The sequence below is a fragment of the Lynx rufus genome, unplaced genomic scaffold (assembly GCF_022079265.1).
Source record: "Lynx rufus isolate CCGP_SWC_20201006 ecotype Redwood Valley unplaced genomic scaffold, mLynRuf1.p SCAF_3, whole genome shotgun sequence".
Lineage (NCBI taxonomy): Eukaryota > Metazoa > Chordata > Mammalia > Carnivora > Felidae > Lynx > Lynx rufus.
Window position 1 is genome coordinate 57,655,382 of NW_025814845.1, and position 20,955 is coordinate 57,676,336.

General features: G+C 46.3%; 1 protein-coding gene across 1 annotated transcript in view; it reads left to right on the forward strand.

Annotated features, from left to right (window-relative positions):
* Nucleotides 1–20,955, forward strand: part of PARM1 (prostate androgen-regulated mucin-like protein 1) — a 106,813-nt gene that overhangs the window by 63,210 nt on the left and 22,648 nt on the right. Inside the window, exon 2 of the mRNA XM_047091077.1 lies at nucleotides 7,649–8,374. Coding sequence (XP_046947033.1) covers nucleotides 7,649–8,374 — 726 coding nt within the window. The remainder of the gene's footprint in view (nucleotides 1–7,648; nucleotides 8,375–20,955) is intronic.

A 20,955-nucleotide genomic window follows, 5' to 3' on the forward strand; every position in this document is an offset into this window, starting at 1 on the left:
AAGGGTAGTCCATTCTGTAAAGAGATGGTAAGGCTGGCCTGTGTTTGGGCCAACTGATTGATGGCCAGCATTTCAAGAGCTGGTAACTCTGGTCTATATCATGCTCACAGAGGGGAAATTCCTGCAGTCTTCAAAGTGGAAACAAGCAAGCAAAAATAGCAAATGTCTGTTTCAAGACCCGTCTACAATTTCATATTAGCCAATGGTTTTTATGGAACTTACAGACAAATCAGAGGGAAAATGCATTTGTGCTATCAGGGCCCAGCCTATAAGCCAGAGAACATTTCTGTCTTTCAGAGGGTAGAGAATCCATGTTTGTACTCAATGAATATTTATTGAGTCCCTTCTCTGTGCCAGGCACTAAGACATGCACACACACACACAACAAGCCGCAGTCTCTATTATTAGGGCTCCCAACGGATGGAAGACAAACGTGGAGAGAAATCATGGCTCAGTGTGCTTCAGTTGAAATCTGTGTGAAATGCTGTGGCAACTTCACAGAGGAGGGGAGGCTCTGGAGTTCTCGGAATTGGGATGGGAAGAGGGGATTCAGGGTAGGAAGAACAACAAATGCCAAGGCAGAGAGGTGGACAGGAGGCAATATTTCAGATTGTCAAAATATTGTCATTTTAGGGATTGAATTCCTATTATGGGCCAGGCAGTGAGGCATACGTGGTGAGCAAATCCACTAGAGTCCCTGTTCCACGTGCGTTCTGGAGGCTAAAGAGGGAGGCACGCATTAAACCAAGCTTCTTGTAAGCAATTACATAGCTAACACGCGGATCGCAGTGCTCTGACATTAAGGGACTGGGTGCTCGGAGCACATGAGAGATTGGGAGCAGGCGAGGGAGAGATGTAGCAGGAGAATCAGCGAAGGCCCTTAAGCTAACACTGGAACGATGAATAGGAGGAAGTCAGGCAGAGAAAAGAGAGAGCACTGTTTAGGCAGAAGGAGTAGAATTAAGGGAAAAGCCTGGTGTGTTTTGAGGGCCTAGTGGGGTGCAAGGCTGGAGGGGCAGACTGGGATCACGGAGAGCCTTCCAGACCTTGCTGGGGATTTGAAGTTTTATCATCAGTGGAGGGAGAAGCCAGTGCGGGCTTCCTTTCTTCCTCTCAACCGTCAGAGCGGTGTGATAGGGTCCAGCCGGCCTTTTAGGAAGCTCACTGTCGTGGCTGTCTGGCTAACCTTAGCAATCACTTAGCAGCCACGGGGCCTCTGCCAGGCAGGCCTGGCGTGATCCTCGAGACCACAGTCAAAGGCAATGCTCACGCTGACTTGGCAGCAACGGGGAAGAGCCTGACTGCGTTTTGATCGAGTTTCACTGATTGTGCCAAAGCTCTGTCACATGTTTCCTCAGGTACTTGACGAGGCAAGGGCAGGAAAGGACATGCCAGGGGTGGGGGTGGGGGATAGGCAAGTAGCACAGGTAATCAGGCTACCTGGGACTCTGGCACTGACCCAGGCTGCTGCTCACGAAGCCCGGGAAAAGGTGCCAGTTCAGGGCACTCGTTCTCCGCCGGCTGCCAACGCTCCCGACTGCTGCTGACGGCCAGTCGGGCGGGGAGACGCGAACACATGTGCACAGTGTGGACTCCCTTCCCCGGAATATCCTGTGACTCCTCTCGGCACTGGGAGAACTCACCTACCCGCCCCAGCTGTCAGCTGCCAAGTCCCTTCTCCTAGCAAGGCAAGAAACCGGGGCTGGAGCCAGACACCTTTCTTTCATCCATCCAAGTGACACAAACTAGGATATCGGTCTCTCCCATATAGCCCAATGGACGTGGACGTGAGTCCCTTTTCGATCCAACTGAGAATCTGCTCTTCTTCTGAGCATCAGCCTGCCAGCTGCTCTCGCAACGTAAAAGCCTCAAGCTGCCCACACTTCAGGAAAGACTGCCGTTCGTTAGCCTACGAGGAGGAATCTCCGATCGCGTTCGGTTGGTCATCATACCCCTAGAATTCTCATGCCGGCCAAGTCTGAGAGAGTCAATCCTTGAGTCAGTCTGTTTCAGGCATGGAGGCCTGTCACTGCCCAAGCAGCGCACATCGTATCTGACCACGTGGGTCACTGTTTTTTGGAACAATGCACAATTCACCTCTAATTTAGAGATTAATGGGTTGGATTTCTTCATCCTATTTGTTCTGCCATTTTCTCAAGGAAATATTAGAACTGTTTTCCTCAAGGCAAAGGGACTCTGCTTTGGGTGGGAAAGTGTATGGGGCACTGCATTACTTTAACTTACTCAACTGCCCCGTCTCCTATGGATGCCTCCTTGCTTACTCTGTAATGGCGGTTACTACAGTACATTCTACCACTATTTTCATGTCAAGGGCATTGTGTGTGTGTGTGGGGGGGGGGGGAGTAGGTGGAGCTGAGGATGGAAGGTCTACTTCCAATTCTGTCCCTAAATGATTCTTTCCAGGCAACGTGGCCCAGATCCTCCTCCTAGAAGTCTGAGGTCACTGACAGCACTTCCACTCTGAGTCTGTCCCCTGTCTGTCAAATGAGGAGCTGTACTCATTCATCACGTAGGCCCTCTCAGCTCTAAAAAAATTTTTTTAATCTGAGAAAGTATACATCCTTATCTGTTGGACTTACTCAGTGTGGTAGCCCTTGGGAAACACAAGGCCAACATGTAAGAAAGCAAAAATGATACTTCCTCAGACTCTCTCAGTGGTTCTGAACGTTGAAGTCTTAACCCCAATGTAATGGTATTTGGAGATGGGGCTTTGGGGAAGTGATCACGATTAGATGAGATCATGAGGGTGGGGCCCTCGGGATGGGATTAGTGCCTTTGTGAGAAGAGAAAGCAGGGAGCTCTCTCTCTCTCTCTCTCTCTCCAGGGGGCAAGACCCTGTGAGGACACAGAAGGTGGCCATCTGTAAGTGTGGAATAGAGCTCTCACCAGAAACTGCATAGGCCCACACCTTGCTTGGACTTCCCAGGCTTCAAACTGTGAGAAATAGATTTCTGTTCTTAGAGCCGTCCAGTCGACATGGTATTTTGTTCTGGCAGCCTGAGCGGATGAAGACAGCAGGCACTCCCTAGGACAGTCAGAATAAGACTTGGATATCTTCACGCTGAAGATACCCACCGCCATGCAATCAGAGCAGTATGGCGTGTGTACCGTCAAATGACGCAAATCAGGAGGCTTCTGATGCCTTGTTCAAGGGAAGATAACCAGCACGGTCACAACTTGCTGCATTGTTGTTTTGTTAGGAGTAGGAATTGCTTGAATTAGACTGGAAAGTATTTTAAGTAAGTATTCAGAAGATATGGGGCACAGAGCCTCTGTCCCTCCCCACACTCTGCCCCCCCAAGTCTGTCCCTCCCCCACTCATGTTTTCTCTGTCTCTCTCTCTCTCTCTCTCTGTCTCTCTCTCTCAAACATTTAAAAGAACCTTAAATAAGTATTCAGAAGGTAGCCATGGGAAATGACCACCTCCAGTCTTCTTTGGAAGCAGGAAGGGTAGGGGTTATTAAAGTATATTAGTCAGGGTTAAACAAGAAAATGGACATTTCTAGCAACAAAACCAATTACTGGAGCATGTTATTTTTAGCACTGTAATGATTTCCATGGTACAGCTTTTAGCTCCACTGGAAATGACAATGCAAGTGTCACCCTGAACATCACATACCTTAAGTGGCACCTTGTGTGTTGTCATCCTTTCAGAACCAACTCAAATGTCATCTCTTCTGTGACTTCTCTAAATGTCCTCTGAAAATGACATTTGTATATTTTTGCATTCCATGGTCCCTATACAGATTGGATTCATTGTACTTCAGGGGTCCCACTCTAACCTGCTTTTGCTTCAGCTAGGCACTTACCACATCATATTTCAGGAAGTCAGGTGTCGTTTCCATCCTGCTGGATATTGAACTCCCTGAGGACAAAGCTATAGACGTAGAAGCTACTCAATGAAAGAATGAATGAATGAATGAATGAGTGTTTCTTTGTATATGACTTATTCCTACTTTATCCCAGGTTTCCAAAGATTCTGACTCGCCTACCAGACTGAGACTGTTTCTGCCTCCCTCTGCCAGTCTGTTCAGTGATACTGTCAACAGTAAACATTGCCATTTTTGTTTTGTGGCCACAGAATAATGAGCCATGGGAGCTACCAGGAGGCAGAGCTAGTAAGCTGCAAAGGTCACATATGAAGGTCTAGTGTTTTAATAATCTTTGTCCCAACTGTTGTTTTGTCCATATTTGAAAGATCTCTTGATCTGTATCCATCCTGAAACCATTGACACTTCAGAACTGCCAAAAGTTCGCCCTAGCAACATGGACTATTATGTGGCTAACTTAGGAGGTCTGCCCTCCTGTTTCCTAGGACAGTAGCCCTCGTGTGGTTTACGGTCTTGACCAACTCCTTTTCTGTAAGATAAAACCAAGTGCTTTGATAACAATCCAAATGTTAAATTTGGTTAAGCATGAGAAAATTATGTTTTCAGGATAGATTCTGTAGCACAACTTTTCATCAGTTGCTGAGGCTACTATGCACAAGAATGAAGAAGTAAGCAGTTTTATCCCAAGTGCCTGAATGCATCCATATACATCTTTTCCCCCCTTCCTCTGTGCTGGAATCTGGCCCATGTTTTATTCCTTATGAATTTTGATCATGGTTGACCATTACCTATATGCTACCCCCAAGGAAATCTCCTCAGAGTATGGAGGGTTAAATAGCTGGAGACCTAACATGACATCCAGGATAGGTATATGTCATGGGAGAGTGACATAGAGTGAGGCTGACTTTCAAAGCATGGTTCCTTCCCTCATGTTACACCCGGTAGGCAGCCATTGCTGAGGTAGCTATGATGGGTGTGGCCATACTAAGGGATATATAGAAGAGAATAGAGAGATTCTGGGGTATTTTTGAATGAAGTTCTTAAGTTAATTCATTTTCCTCCCTTCCTCCCTTCCTTCTACAAGTACATACTGAGCACTTACTATGACCTAGCCACCGTCTGAGGCAAACAGCAATGAATAAGATCATGTCCCTATATCCTCATGGAACTTATATTCTGATAGAAGAGAGAGAGAGAAATAAATAAATAAATAAATAAATAAAATGATTTCAGGAAGAAACTATTTTATTTTATGAAACACAAAAATGACCAAAGGGTATGGTGGTTCCTCAAGCAATCAAGCATACAATTACTATATGACCCACCACATCCACTTCTGGGTGTATGAAGAATTGAAGGCAGGGTCTCAAATGGATATTTGTACACTCAGATTCATAGCATTATTCACGGTAGCCAAAAGGTAGAAGCAACCCATCGAAGTCCATCAATGAATGCATGGATGAATACAATGTGGTCTGTATATACAATGGAATATTATTCAGCCTTAAAAAGGAAGGAAATTCTGGGTGGAATTTTCTGGGAAGGAAACTCTTGGGTGGCTCAGTTGGTTAAGCATCTGACTTTGGCTCAGGTCATGATCTTGCAGTTCATGAGTTGGAGCCCTTCATCGGGGGTCTCTGCTGTCAACACAGCAGATCTTCTGTTCCCCTCTCTCTGCCCCCTCCCCTGCTTGTGCACGTGTGCTCTCTCTCTCTCTCTCTCCCTCTCTCTCAAAAATAAACATTTTTTTAAAGAAAGGAAATTATGACACCTGCTACACTATGAGTGAACCATGAAGACATTATGCTAAATGAAATAAGCCCATCATAAAAGGACAATTATAATATGATTCTACTTGCTTGCATTACCTAGAGCAATCAAATTCATAGAGACAGAAAGTAGAATAGTGGTTTCCAGGACTGGGGAGAGGGAAGAAAGGAGAGTACTATTATTTAATGGTGCAGAGTTTCAGTTTGGAAAGATAAGAAAGTTCTGGAGATGGGTTAGTGGTGATGGTTGAACAATAATGGGAAGGTACTTAATGCCACTGAACTGTACCCTTAAAGATGGTGGAAATGGTAAATGTTATGTATATTTTAACAATTAAAAAAGTAATCTTTTAAAAAATAAGCAAGGAGCTAGCTGGAGTAGGAATGATTATAGTTAGGATCATCTGGAAAGGCTCCTCTGAGAAGGAGGTGGCCATTTGAGTAGAGACCAACTGGAATGATGAAGAGAGCATGGGGAGACAATGGGGGATTAGTTTGGGATTTTGTTCTAGGTGCAGCAGATAGATGGCTTTGGAGGGTTTTGACCAGTTAACGAACATGATCTGATTGATCACTTTAAAATATGCTGGCTGCTATGTGAAAAGTAACTGAAAGGGAGAAAATCTGGAAAGCAGAAGACCAATGAAGAGACTATGGCAATAGTCTAGCAAGTGACTGGTGGCTCAGGTGATGTTGAGATAATGGGGGAGGTGGTGAAAAGTGATTAAGTTGGGATGTTTTCAAGGTTGGGCCATTATAATTTGCCAATGAATTTGATGGTGCAGTATGAGGGAAAGAGATGACTTAAGGTTTTGACTTAAGGTTGACTCGGTTTTTAAGCGAGCAGCTGAGTGAGAGAGGGTGCCAACGACTAGGGGAAAAGCTAATTGGGGGGATGATAAGGGGCATGGGAGTCAATCAAAAGATGGTTTACATAAAAAGCGAAATCAAGGGGTGCCTGAGTGGTTCAGTCAGTTAAGCGACCTTCTTCAGCTCAGGTCACAATCTTGTAGTTCCTGAGTTTGAGCCCCACATCAGGCTCTGTGCTGGCAGCTCAGAGCCTAGAGCCTGCTTCAGATTCTGTGTCTCCCTCTCTCTCTGCCCATCCTCTATTCATGGTCTATCTCTCTCTCTCAAAAATAAACATTAAAATTAAAAAAAAAAATCAAAACCCAGTACTAGCAGAGTGATAGCACTTAGAAGCCATTTATTAAGTACTTGAATGAAAGAATTAGTTAATTAAATGGAATGTGTAAATGGAGGGAGGAAGGAAGAAAAAACTAATTCTAAATTTTACAAAATGTGAAGGAGAACATTTTGCAAGATGGTACGATTGTAAAGACCCCAGCTAGAATTTGAAACAACTGGGTTCCAGTCTCAGATGATATTTCCAAACCTCAAATTCCTCCTCTCAGCTTTTATTCTGGGATTTCCCCCCCTTTCCTCCTTCACAAGGGATGTGTCCACATCTTGACTCATGCCAGCCGGCAAGCCCATAGCACCAGCATCCCTGTGCATAAATGCAGAGCCCACAATCCTGGGACAGGGAACAGCCAATCAGTGAGCTCCCCTCAGAGGGACTAGCCAATCAGTAAGCTCCTCCAGCTGTGCCCTCACCAACCACGCCTTCCCCACCCTCAGCACATACCCTGGGTATCACTGCAGGCATTGGGGAACCAGCCCCTCAGCATTCTGGACAAATCCCCATAAAGGTCAGTTCCTCAGAGAGTCTCACTATTTTAAGGGCGCACTTCTAAGCAAGCAGGAGATGAGATGGGTTCATTCAGTGTGTTGGCCAGGCTCGTGTTGCCTGACCCACTAATTATTCTTACGGAGCCTTCGGGCTGGTTCCTACTGATAAGTCACAAAGGGAGGAGGGAGCGGTTAGCGGGAAGAAAATATTTAAAAGTCACCTGCACAATTGGGGAGGCGCAATGCAAAATGAGAAAGATCTGTGAACGTGCTATAAAGCAGCCTTGCCTCCCGGGTTTTCACGCATTCACCACGTTTGTACTGGCTTTTCCACAGGGCTGAGGGTCCAGAGCCTGCCTACATCAGGCCCCTTGCCTCTTTCTCTTCCGACAAACATCTCGTTGACGGACATCTGGACAAGCTCTCCGCAAAGCCCCCCTGCCTCCCCGACCACTGGCACATCCGTCTTCCCAGTTACGACCTCGGCTCCAACACCTACACTCCCCAAGAACGTTTCCGTAGAGCCCAGAGAGGAGGACACCAGCCTCCCGGCCTCTCACTGGGAACGCAAGAACACAGAACCCTCCCCAACAAGCGGGGGGCTGCACTTAACACCCACGCCCTCAGAACACAGCTCAGGCACTCCCAAGGCAAGCGTGCCACCCACAGGGTCGCAGTCCCCCTCTGAGACCCCAGCTCAGTCCCCCGCTGAGTCCCCCACGGAGTCTCCCGCACTCCCCTCCCCTCAGGCTGCAGCCTCATCACCTCCACCCCTGTCAACCTCACCCCCCGAGGTTTCGTCTGCCTCCTCTGCCAGCACCAATCACAGCTCTGCTGAGACCAGCCTCAAGCCCACAGGAGCCCCAGCCACATCAGAGTCCCCAGCAGAAGAGCACAGCTCTGAACACACACCCACCTCGCATGCCACAGCAGAGCCCGTGCCCACGGAGACGACGTCCCAAGCGACGGTGCCGGCCAAAGTGACCTGTATGCTGATCGACGTCGAGACCACTGCCTCCCCCGGGGTGATCATGCAGGAAGTGGAGCATGCTCTAAGTTCAGGTGAGTCTCAGTCACTAGACCACGGAGATGTTAAGAATGCGGTTCCGCTAACCCAGCACAGTAGGTTACATTTGAATTTGGGGGTGCAGTGCCTGAGCTGAATTCACAAGAATGTCCACAGAAGTGCAAACTTTGCCTTTAGTCACGTGATAATTTCTACAGGATATGTCATTATTACAGCCAGTCTTTACAGTTTATCTTCACAGATGTCACAGACAATGGCAGCAGATGAGACAGTATAAGCAAAGGGGGTACCAGTGTGGCTTTTGGGCACGCTTCCTAGGTTTTAGTTCTGGCTCCTGACCTTGGGCACGTGACTTCATCTTTTTGTGCCCTTATTTTTCCTCATCTGTAAAATGGGGACACAAGGGGTTCTATCGTACATGATCCTTGGGGAGATTCTATGCGATGCCTGTGAAGTGCTTACTCAGTAAGTGCTCAGGACGTGTCAGTTATTAGTATTTTTCTCAGTGTGTTAACGAAGTGCTTACTTCATGGAAACCAGTAAAGCAAAGTAGGGAGGGGGCGGGGGGGTGTGTGTAGAGAACTTGGCTGATTCTTTATAGTCACTGCTAGAGTTCATGGGAAAGACAATAAATTTTACAGGGCATTGGATTTGTTTTTACTCTCCCAGCAGCCCTGTGAAGTCAGTATTATTTTTATCTTGATTTTCCAATCTCGGAAATTACAGTGGAGGGAGATTTAGGGTCTCTTCGAAGGTCCCATGTGTGTGACATTGACGTAAAGATGGTAAACTTGAGGGTATTGAGCAGGAATAGGCTTTAGTGGGAGCGTTTGGCCTCCTGAGCAAGAAACAATAAGGTGAGAGCAGCCAGAAGGTGAAGGGGGAAATGGCTCTGTGGCCCCTTCGCTGGGACAGTCCTGCCAGAGCTGTGGGCTGCCCTGGGAGTATTCAGAATAGAGCCACACATGACCAGCTGGAGTCAAAGGAATGGCTGTGACCGAGGAGACTTGAACTCCCATTTAACGATGAAAACCTCTACGAACAGAAACTCCAGTAAGCAGTGGAGGTGGGGAGAGAGGGCTAAGATTAACAAGACATGATTCCTCACGGAAGATGAGTTTACTAGGGGATGACGTCCCGAAGAATTACGCGTTCTGATGCCGAAGGCCTAATATATCCGCGAGAGTCCCAAAAGAGACAGCGAGGCAGTCAAACGGGGGTAAAGGAATTAATTACGAAGGTCCAAGGTAACCACAGGGGAGCATAATAGCAGAGCTGTCGTGAGTCAGGCCTTGGAGGAGGGAACAGTCACCAGAACCCAGAAGGAGAGTCTTGTAGAACAGACCACCTTGACAGAAGCACCGACTCTTGGTTGAGAGAGACACAGCTAGCCCTGAGAGTGAAATAAATAAACCTTCTGCCCTCCCCGTCTCCCTTCCCTTAGATATACAGCCAGAAGCCAAGAACGGGGAAGCCCATGGATGTCGTCCATACAGGTCAGCCTCCCGGAGGGCCCATCAGAGAGCAAAGTGGGGAAGGGTACAGTAGAGAGTGGCACACCTAGTTGAAAGGCTGATTCGTCTGTGCAGCCCCCATCCCCATTGGCACCCTGTTCACACCTCCGGCCAGCACTCACCACAGTGCCTTTCGGTGTGGTGTTGTAGGATGCTGTGCTCCCAGCCTGCAGGTGACCTCTGTAACACGGACCCAGTTCCTGGAACAGGGTGGGTGTTGACTCAGTATCTGAAGGACTGTCCCTGTCAAAGGTGCCAGCAAAGTACTGGCTCGAAGTGGCCTTCGTCTCTTCTCTCTTTCCTAGTTCAGGCCACGACACCACCCCCGTGACGCCGTGTCTTCGGCTTTCTGGCTGATGGCCCTCTCTCCACGTTCTGTCCCCTCCGGGATACTCAGACATGGTGGATTAAGATTCCTGAGCACAGATTCTGAGCCTGCCATGCATAAATCTCCCGAATCAGACACAACCTACCACTTTCTACAAGTACCCTAGTTCCGTGGGCTGGATTATCTGAGACCATCCAGTTCCAGTGCTCTGGCCTGTGTTGTAGAACCTGTGTCTCGATGTCCTCAACTCTAAGCCAACAGAGTCAAGACGTGCAAAATTAGTGACAGAGCTGGGTCATGAACCTTTATAGCTCTAGGGAATATTACACCCAGTAGCAACTCCGAGGTGAATTAAGGAAGGAAGGAGGGACCGATTTGAGAAGAGAGATGGGTGGCAGGGTGAAGAGAGATCGGGCCAGTGTACGTTTCATAGACCAGAAAGGATTTATTCTTGTGATCTATTAAATCAAAAAACATTTCCTCTGCATCCACCAGTATACTGTGCTTGAGGCAGAGACATGGGAGACCTGTCTTTGAATCTTTGCAGTTTGAGTAGAGAGAAAGGGCGCAAGTAACTCTTAATACCATTAGAGTGACCACATTACTTTCTAACCTGAGTATCAACTGAAGTGTGTGGAAGGATCTTTGAGCAGATGGGGTACAATCTGTTCGTTCGTTTCAAAGGTGAAGAAATTATGTCCCAGAAGTTTGGAGGGCCTCACCCAAGGTCACACCACCCAGTGGCAGAGCTGGGCCCAGAGCCCAGATCCTTAAAACCACAATCAAGTCTTCTTTCAACAGCCGGTGTCTCTGCACTCCCTCCTCCCCCAGCCCCGCAGGCCCAGCAGCACCCAGAGACCCTGCTGGCAGGTTACCGTTTGGGGGTGTTCGTGTTCAGATGCGTGAGCTGCCCTAATTGTGGCAGTAATAATACCACACTTTTGTTTAGCATTTTGTCTTATTCTGCATGAAGTTCACATGGCATATTTTTATTGGCCCAGGAACTCATCCATTCAACAAATATCTAGATACAGTCACCAATGAATAATGCTAAAACAAGGTAAATGCCACGGCAGTGCAATTTGACTAGGGGATCAGGGAAGGTTCTGTGACGGAGGGGGCACAGGAGCGGGGTCCTAGGAGAGGAAGGGAATTTGGACCTAAAGAGAGACAGGGCAAGGGAGATCCAAGCACCTGCGTGCAAAGTAGGGAAGCAGTGGCAAAGTAGTTCAGGATCTACCCAGCAGCTGCAAGCCCCAGAATTGCTCCTGGTGAGTTTTCCAATGCCCTCCGAGTCTGCCGAGTCTAGGGGTTGAGGCCTGGTTTGACCTGACCTTTCCACAGCATTTGACAGGGATGGTCACTGCCCTGGTCTTTAAAGCGCAGTCTCCATCTGACGTCGAGGACACATCTCTCATTCCTTCACCTGCCTCGCTGACCACTCCTCCAAAGTCCCTGCCTCTCACCCCCTCCCACACCAGAGCAACCCCAGGGCCAGTCCTGCCCTCCTCTCTGCTGACCTCTCCACACTCATTCCTGAGATGATCTCATCCCACCACAGGACTCACCATGCCATCCACATGCTGATAACTTTGAGACAGAAAGTTCTATCCCTGTTTCATTTCAGTGAACTAAAGACGTGTACATCCAGCTGTCAGCTAACTCGTATTTCCACGTGCGTGGCTCGTAGGCGTCTTGCACTGAATGTGTATGTGGTAAGGTCCTGAAATCCTCAGCCCCTGACCTGCTCCTCCCTCACCTTCCAGAAACCTTGGGCTAATCCTGGACTCCTTTCCTCAGAGACTCCTCATGCAGCCCATCAGAACCCAGGCTCCTCTGCCTTCGGTCACAGACACGATTTTAATATTCCTGTAATTGATCCCCACTAGCTACATCCTTGCCAGAGAGATCCTTTTAGAACCCAGGATAGAACCTGTCACTCCCCGGCTCTGACTCTCCTGTTGCTTACCTTCTGAATCAGAGCCAAAGCCAAGTTTGTGAGGCGCCTGCAGTGTTCACGTGATCTAATCTGTGCGGTCTTTCTGCTCTCTTCTTCCACCTTCACCTGCAGACACACCGGCAGCCTTACCGTTTTCTGGAACATACCAGAGACACTCTTACCTCAGGTCCTTTGTACTTGCTGTTCCCTTTGCCTGAGATATTTTAAAAACCTCTAGGTCTTTCACAGCTCACTCCTTTCCATCACTCAAGACCTCGACTGTCATCCCCTCAGTGAGCCTTTACCCTTAGCCCTTTATGAAACCGTCATCCCTTCACGATCTCTTACCACTTTCTATCTCATTTATTTAGTGAGTGGGTGTGTGTTTTCTGCCATTAGAATGTCAGCTCCCTGAAAGCAAAGAGCTTGTTCACGAAGAGGAATATGTAGGCTGCATCCCCAATCCCTAGAACAGAGCCTGACACAGGGTAGCCCCTCAGTAACATTTGTTGAACATGTGAATGACAGAGTCAGTCAACCAACACCAGAGAAGTTGTTTCATCTCCCTGAGCATTGGTCATGTCATCAATAGGATAAGAACAGTATCCACATGACTGGATTATTATAAGGTTTAATTAAGAAATTTACAGCTTAGGGGCGCCTGGGTGACTCGGTCAGTTCAGCATCAAACTCTTGATTTCAGCTCGGGTCACGATCTCACGGTCTGTGGGATCGACCCCCATCCCAGCTCCGCGCGGAGGATGCAGAGCCTGCTTGGGATTCTCTCCCTCTTTCTGTGCCCCACCCCCCCCCAAAATAAATAAAATAAACTTTAAAAAAAGAAATTTATAGCTTAGTGACTATGGACCAATGGTCCAGTCAATGTCTGATTATTATTTTACTATGATTTATCATCATTATTATTATTGCCATTTTACTGTTGCTATTCTTATTTCTGTTGCTGTTACATTTATTGTAATGAAGAATGTCCACCATTTTCAACAAACTTTCATTGAGCTTTAACTATGAGTCAGGCATCTGACTAGGTACTGGGGATTTGGCCATGAACGAGACATCACTGTTCTCATGGAGCTTACAATGTAGCATGAACACAACATGGCAAGTAACCTAGTTTAGTGGATCCCAGACTGCATGGAGAGGAAACTCGCAGAAGCAGGAAACAAGATTTCAGAACAAGTGTTAGAGGACCCTGAGTAGCAGGATAAGGTGGTTTACTTTACTTGCCAGACGATTAAGAGTCATCAAGAGCTTTTGATCAGGAGAAGAAAATGCTGAGAATTATATTTTAAGAATATTCAGTTGTCAGGAACATGTATGGTTAAGTTGCAGGAAGTTCAGTGCTAGAAACACAAAGACCAGTTTCTACCTGGTTTCCAGTTTGCTGTTGCCACTGATAAACCATGTCACTTAACTACTTTGACTTTAAGGGTTCTTAGCTATAAACTAAATATAAGAGAGACAATCTTTCAGGTCCTTTTGGCTTATCATGCCATGAAATTGTGTATTACAATTGTCCGATGCAGAAGAATGAGATCCATATTCATATGAAGCTGACTGAGAATATACGTGTCCTAAGAGTCAGGCTAGCAGTTGACACAGGTAAGCCCCTTGTGTGATGTTCAGAACATTCCATTGATGTGATCTCGATGGTATCTGTTCACCCAAAGAGATTCAGCAACTTACTCAAGTTTTCACTTGAGCACCCAGACCAGGATTGCCATTCAGTTCTAACTGGCCCTGAGTCAAGAGTTTATTCCACTAGACCCATCCTACCTGAAATCACAGAAGTGAAAAGTCAGGGGAGGACTGGTGGCCTCCAGCACCACTGTGGAAATAAGCCCCGTGGACGGAGTGCGGCCAGCCGAGTCCAAGGGGTGGTGGGGCTGCCTGATGGAAGGAGAGGCAGGTGGTAGTCGCGGCCATCCCAAAGCAGCTCTGCAGGGCAAATGAGTTCTGTTGTTTGTTTCTGTTTTGTTTTTAAGAAAGAAAGAGATGCACGATATGTTAAATTTGGATCCTCTTGTGTTACTAAATCAGAACTCTAAAAGGGCGGAAACCATGACTATGATATGTTTTGACCCATAAACTAAATTGAACGGTGTCGTGCACGATTTGGTGTTCAGCAAATGCTTGAGAGATTAACTGACATCACGCTCCAAGTTATATTCAAAATGTCTTCAATTTATGCAAATGAAAACTTTAAAATTACACTTTGCTTGATGCAAAGGGATATTCTCTTTTGTCTATAAAATCCAAGCATCCACTGGCCTTCTTTATGCTATCTTATACTTCCCGTTACAAAGAGGACATATCATTGTGAAAATCGATGAAGGCCTTTGAACTTTATTTTTTTTTTTAATGTTCATTTATTTAGAGAGAGAGAGAGTGAGCAGGAGAAGGGCAGAGAGGGAGAGGGAGACAAAGAATCCCAAGCAAGCTCCACGCTGTCAGCACAGAGCCTGCCACGGGGCTAGAGCTCACGAACCACGAGATCATGACCTGAGCCTAAATCAAGAGTCAGGCGCTTAACCGACTGAGCCACCCAGGTGCCGCAGGCCTTCGAACTTTAAATTGCTTGTCTGAACCCCCGTCTTTATTCAGTACAAACTGTGCTAATAAATACCCTTAAATAAAGGGTACTCGGCAGGCATGGGCATCTAGACATCTCTACATCCATACCTGCAGGGGACTTTTAGCTCTACGCGACAGCTCCTTACTCCATGATTAACTCATAACGATGAGTATAGATTTGAGAAAGAATTAGGTCCTTAAAAAGATGGAAGAATATATTTATTTATTTATTTACTTACTTACTTACTTACTTACAGGTGCCACCATCTTTTCAGGTTGTTCTTCTTTGCTCCCTGTGTCCTCTCAGTACCGAACACTGTTGATTTCGAAATCTTCGTAGCTGCCAAATGCGTCTGCTTCACTTCATTCTTGCTCTCATGTCCGAGCTCCCATAATCCCACCACCATGGCCCCTCTTTGTGCTCCCCTGCACCCATCTCCCCATCCTGCCCATCCACCAAAGAGCAGCCAGAGTGAGGATCACACACACATCTGATCAGGTCACACGCCCCTCGCTCCTCCCTGCATCCCAGCCCCTCTGGGACATCCCACTGCCCTTAGGATGGAATCCATAAGGCCACAGAGCCCTGCCATCCCTGCCTCATCCCACCCCCTACTCCTTGCTCTCTGCCCCTCCCACGCTGACATCTGTCCGTTTCATGAACGTGCTCATCTCCCTCTTGACACACCTTCTCCTGGGAACCCAAAACACATCCCTTCACCAGTTAATTCTGACTCATTCCTGGGGTCTCAGCGGCTCAGATCACCTGTTCAGGAAGTCTCTCTTGGGCCCCCCAGTCTAGCTCTGGTCTTCCAGTTACACTGTCACAGTTCAGTTGTATCTCTTCTTCACATTTATGCTTGTGGCTCTTTGTTCATCGTTTACCCTGCATTTCCAGGTAACTATGGGTGGGGCCTTGTCTGTTTGGGCTCACAAAGAAATTCCTAGCACCCAACAGTGTATAGTTTAATGACTAAATATCAAACTTCAGATAATAAATCCACGTATTTTCTTAGCCTCGTAAACCCTGACCTTTGGATTGAGGATGAAGAAAAACACTTTCACGTACTGTCTTAATCAGTTCAAGCTAGTAGGACAAAAATACCACAGGCTGGGTGGCTTAAACAATTTATTTCTCACAGTTCTGGAGGCTGGGATATCCAGGATCAAATCACCTGCAGATTCAGTGTCTGATGAGACCTCCTACTTCTTGGTTGACACATGGCTATCTTCTCACTGTGCCCTCATGTGGCAGAAGGGGCATAAGAGCTCTCTGGGGACTCTTTTATAAGGGCACTAATCCCGTTCACGAGGGCTCCACCTCATGACCTAGTCACTTCCCAAAGGCCCCACCTCCAGATACTATCATACCGGGGGTAGGATTTCAACATATGAGTTGGGGGTTGGGCATAAACATTTAGTTCATAACTCCCATGCACACAGATACCCCTGTAATACATTGCCATCATTATAGACGACCTAAAGGGCTCTGTGCTGCCACTGTGGGTTCCCACTGCCCCTTCCCACCACACCGCCTTCCTAACCTGCTGACTGCCTCCTGCCTTTGGTTCCGATGGACTTCAGAGCTGATGAGATTATGGATTGCTGTAAAACCCTCAGTCACATTTCTTTTTTTTATTTTGTGCCCAATTTTTGAAGCTTAGGCTAAACCTCAAAGTTTGTTAACTCCAAGTAAATTGCCCAAAGGAACTCCAAAGATCAGATTTCATTTTAGGTAAAAATTATTCTGCATTCTTGTCTCTATGACTTTTATTTCTCCTTTGGTTTACTTTTTACTACCTAAACCTTAATCTGGTTTTGAGATATTTCCAAAATATCCTTTAAAAAATACATGTCAAGGTAATGAAACCAGCTAGTTACCATTTATGTTGTTACCTGTTAGGGGTGCAACTCCATCCCGTATTTTAATTGTCTTAGCATCACCTTTCATTACATTTGGAGAGTTTCTGTCTCCATGGAACACTTTCTTACTTTCTGTTTCAAATAATTTCACCAGTCGTATATGACTAAAGTGATTCTGGAAATGCTTCACTGAAAGAGTGGGATTTAGCTTATAAGCACAGCTGATATCATTAATGAATCTGTGGCTTACTGTCTCACTGGGGAAACTGGTTGGAATAGAACCAGTTCTATATCCAGACCCTTTACCGTAATCTTTGCACTGCAAAGATCATGTCTTTTTCATCATAAAATAATAACAGGAAAGTGAAAACGGATCAGCACCAATCCATCATCTTTATCAGATAAGAATGTAAAAATCCCACCCCAGCGTGTTCTAGAACGCATACTGGATGCTTAATTGATATTGCCCTCAGCATGCCTTGTTTCTCCGGTCTCACGAAAGGAAAATATTGGCCAGTGAGAACCAGCATCTTATGTCACGGTACCTTCCCTTTATCATCAGACTCCCAACCTTTGGGGGGGGGGGGAACCACAGTCTCAAAACTGAAGGTGAATTTAGGTTAAAATCATAAAATCTCAGTGAGTCCATGGAGGTGGGCCATCAAAAACACTTTGCCGTATTTCTGTTTGGAGAAATTGTGGGGTCACTTTGAAGACAGGCTCTAAGAGGGGTAAGAATTACAAACTTTGGTGAGAGACTGCCTGGTTCAGATTCCACCGACGCCACTCGTTGGAGAGGAGACGTGCACAAGTTGGTTTGTCGTTGAGTATCACGTTTTCCTCATCTATGAAACAAGGACAACAGAATTGCAGTACTTGCCTTATAGGGTGCTTACTAGCATTAACTGAGACAAGTATATATAAAGTGTCTTTTGCACAGTTCACACTAAGTAAATGTTAGCTGTTATTATTATTATTACAGTGGGTTTCCAGCTCTCTGTGTGGATACCAACAAGAGTCTGACTCTTCTAGACTTTGATTTTCTCAACTTGAAAAAAATGGAATGTTTGTAAAACACTTTAAGACTCCCAAAAGGATTATTACTGTAAGTATTAGGTAATAAGGATCCATTTAAGTACCCATCTATAACACAGTACAGAAAAGGATAATCAAAAGATCGTGTAAAGGAGAAATAACTAGGTTCACATTTGAAATAGTAACTCTTTTGTGGAACTTGGGAAACGCAGAGGGAAAGGGTAGAGAAATCTCCAACAACTGGAGATTTCTAGCGGGGAGAAAAGAAATCTTGCGGGGAGACGGGGATACAAAAGCCGAGCTAGGATTTTGCCAAGGACCCACTGGCCCCTGAGTGTGGCCAGTTAGGAGCTAGGGTTTCACTCCTCTTTACTGGCATCAAAGTTTAGAAATTATTTTCCTTTATTTTTTTAATGTTTATATATTTTTGAGAGAGAGAGAGCACAAGCAGGGGAGGGGCAGAGAGAGGAGGAGACACAGAATTTGAAGCAGGCTCCAGGCTCTGAGCTGTCAGCACAGAACCTGCTGCAGGGCTTGAACTCAGGAACCGTGAGATCATGACCTGAGCCAAAGTCAGACACTTAACCAACTGAGGCACCCAGGCGCCCCGGAAATTATTTTCTTTCCAAAGTTTTTAACGCTAAAACCTTGGGGGCCTGAGTCTGGGAAAAATTAAAATTTGGTAAAATAATAATATCCAAAAGCAGATTTCTACCTGGCCTAGGTGACTAAATACATGGAGGCAAGGCTAAATTAATTAATGGTTCTGCAGAGATCCCTGAGTCCTTGGGCTGCATTAATTACACTAGTGTCACTGCCATTGGCCAAGGTAAGTATTGGAACAGGTGTCCTGAAACTGTAACTCTGCTCTCCACCCATATTCCATGATAAAAGTCAGACATTTGCACACCGCTTGGCAAATAGGGTTAGGTCTCTATCTCGGGCTCTGAGAGGTTCCTCCCTTCCTTCTTGCTTATGTCCTCAAGGGAACACCAGTGTGGAAGTGTGGTGAACCCCAAAGGACCCTGAGCCTTGCCTTGCAGACTGGGTGAGTCTCAAAAAGAGCCTAGGCCAACTTTTCTGGTTTATTTTACCCAGAATGGATTTATCCATGGTCATGCCTCATTGTCCTCATTGAAATACTGAAGGAACAATAACAAAAACCTCCCCATCCATGGAGTCCATGGAGATAAGTGACAGCTTTTAAGCAAGCAGTGCCATCCATTATTCGCCCCCTCCGTGGAATTCACAAAGGGATGACTTCCGAGTTGAGATTCTCAACCTGGTCCCTTACTGTTGAAAGTCAGGGGCCACAAAAGGCTGACTTCTCAGCCCCCACACTCCTCCTCCTCCCCACTGCCATGTAGTTAGTTGTTCCCACCTGAAAGAACCCCAGGGAATTCTTTTCCATAATTTCAACGCGAATTGCATTAAGGATACTCGGGTAGCAGAGTGATTTAGGGATTTCTTTTCCTCTTTCTGACTTGACTCCTGAATAGAAATATCTGTCCCCCAGTCAAGGAATTAGGTGACCTGACATGACACAGCTGACCCGCTCACACTTAGAGATCAGAATTTTCAGAAGAGGAGAGAGAATTTTCCTTCATCCGGGGCAAACCATAGAGGGGATTCTCTGTTCTCCGACCCTGCCCGCCTTCCCTCTGCCCCAGGAATCTGAGCTGAAATCCCCCCCTCCCCACCCCATGGCAAGTTGTAGTTCTCTTAGCTCATTAGAAGTTATAACTCAGTCCAGGGGTGCCTGGGTTAAGCGTCCGACTCTGGCTCAGGTCACGATCTCACAGTTTATGAGTTCAAGCCCCGCATCGGGCTCTGTGCTGACAGCTCAGAGCCTAGAGCCTGCTTTAGATTCTATGTCTCCCTCTCTCTCTGCCTCTCCCCCCACTCCTCAAAAATAAATAAACATTAAAAAACATTTTTGTAAAGAATTTATAATTCAGTCTAGGCTGAATTATATACCTTGTATAAAGTAATTTAAAACTAATTATGCTAGGCTATAAAGCCAGGCACTGCAAATTTGTCCTGCAGGAGAGAGCTGAGAAGGGCAGAAACTGGCATAGCGCATGTGAAGGGGCAGACATAGGGCTTAGCTTGATGGACCCAGAAGTGAAGTCCTCCCTCGTGTCTGCACTGCTCCTGGGAGTGGGTGAGGCAGGGTGAGACAGTTGTCACTCCTACGTCACATTTCCACCAACTTGGGCCTTCACCAAGAAGCAGTATTCATAAAGCTGCTGCATTCCCAGGGGCAGGGACAGGAGTTGACAGGGCAGATGCTGCTGGCCCCAGCTCTCTGCCCTCTGTTCTTTTTGGCCTCTTTCGGGGCCCTGAGGGCCGGTGCCTCACCTCCCCCCCCCCCAGCCCAGCATCTCCTCTCCCAACCCCTTTGAGAAACTGATGTTCCTGGGAGCTATGTTCCCAGAGTGTGGTCCCTACTCTGGGTGGATAGCATGCAAGGCGGCGAACCCTTTTTGTCCTAATAAAGACTGGTTTTTGTCTTCATGTGAATTTGAGAAAAGAATAAAACAGCATGTTGAATTCATGACTCCATAGCTATTACTGTTTAGGGTGAAGCTATCTGTATAGTAAGTATCTAAAGAAAAATAATGACTTAAAGACGTGTGTTCAGAAAATTATAGCATAGGTGATGTGGACAGGACAAAAATCATGACAGCGGTATGGAGATGTTTGATTTTCGGAAACACGGCTGTGAAGTAGAGGCCAGGATCTTATCCCTATCTGTTGTCTCAGCTATCAGTGCTTTAAAGCTTCACTTGGGATGAGTCCCAGAATTAGAGAATTTAAAAGAATGCAAACCAGAAATCAAAAGGTATCTCGTCCCAGCTCTGCAACTGATGGAGTCTGATCTCAACCAAATCCCTTAATTTCTATCACCTTCCATTCTGTAAAATGAAGAGGTTAGATTCAGTGAACCCTTTTAGAATTTCCATTGAATGGTAAAATTGCATTATTCCATTGGTCATGACCTCACTGGAAGCAAACCCTGAATTTGAGATCTGCGGTCATTTCTAAAATAGCCAGGTTGGCTCACATCTCCTATGGAACCAAAGTTCCTTACTGGCTTTAGAGTTTTATGGATAGAAGGTGCCCAGAGCCCGTGAAACTTTTGTGTTGCACTTCGTGATGGACAAAGCATTTGAAATGAACGATTTAATTTGTAGAGAGGCGCTGAGAGGCAGGGTGTGTTTCATCAAAGTTTGACACATCGTAAACAGTAAACAGCAGCTGTGTGAATGATTGAAAGAATCCTCGGTTTACAAGTAGAGACAGAGACACAAATGAGGTCATGAACACAGACAGGGAGGGGTA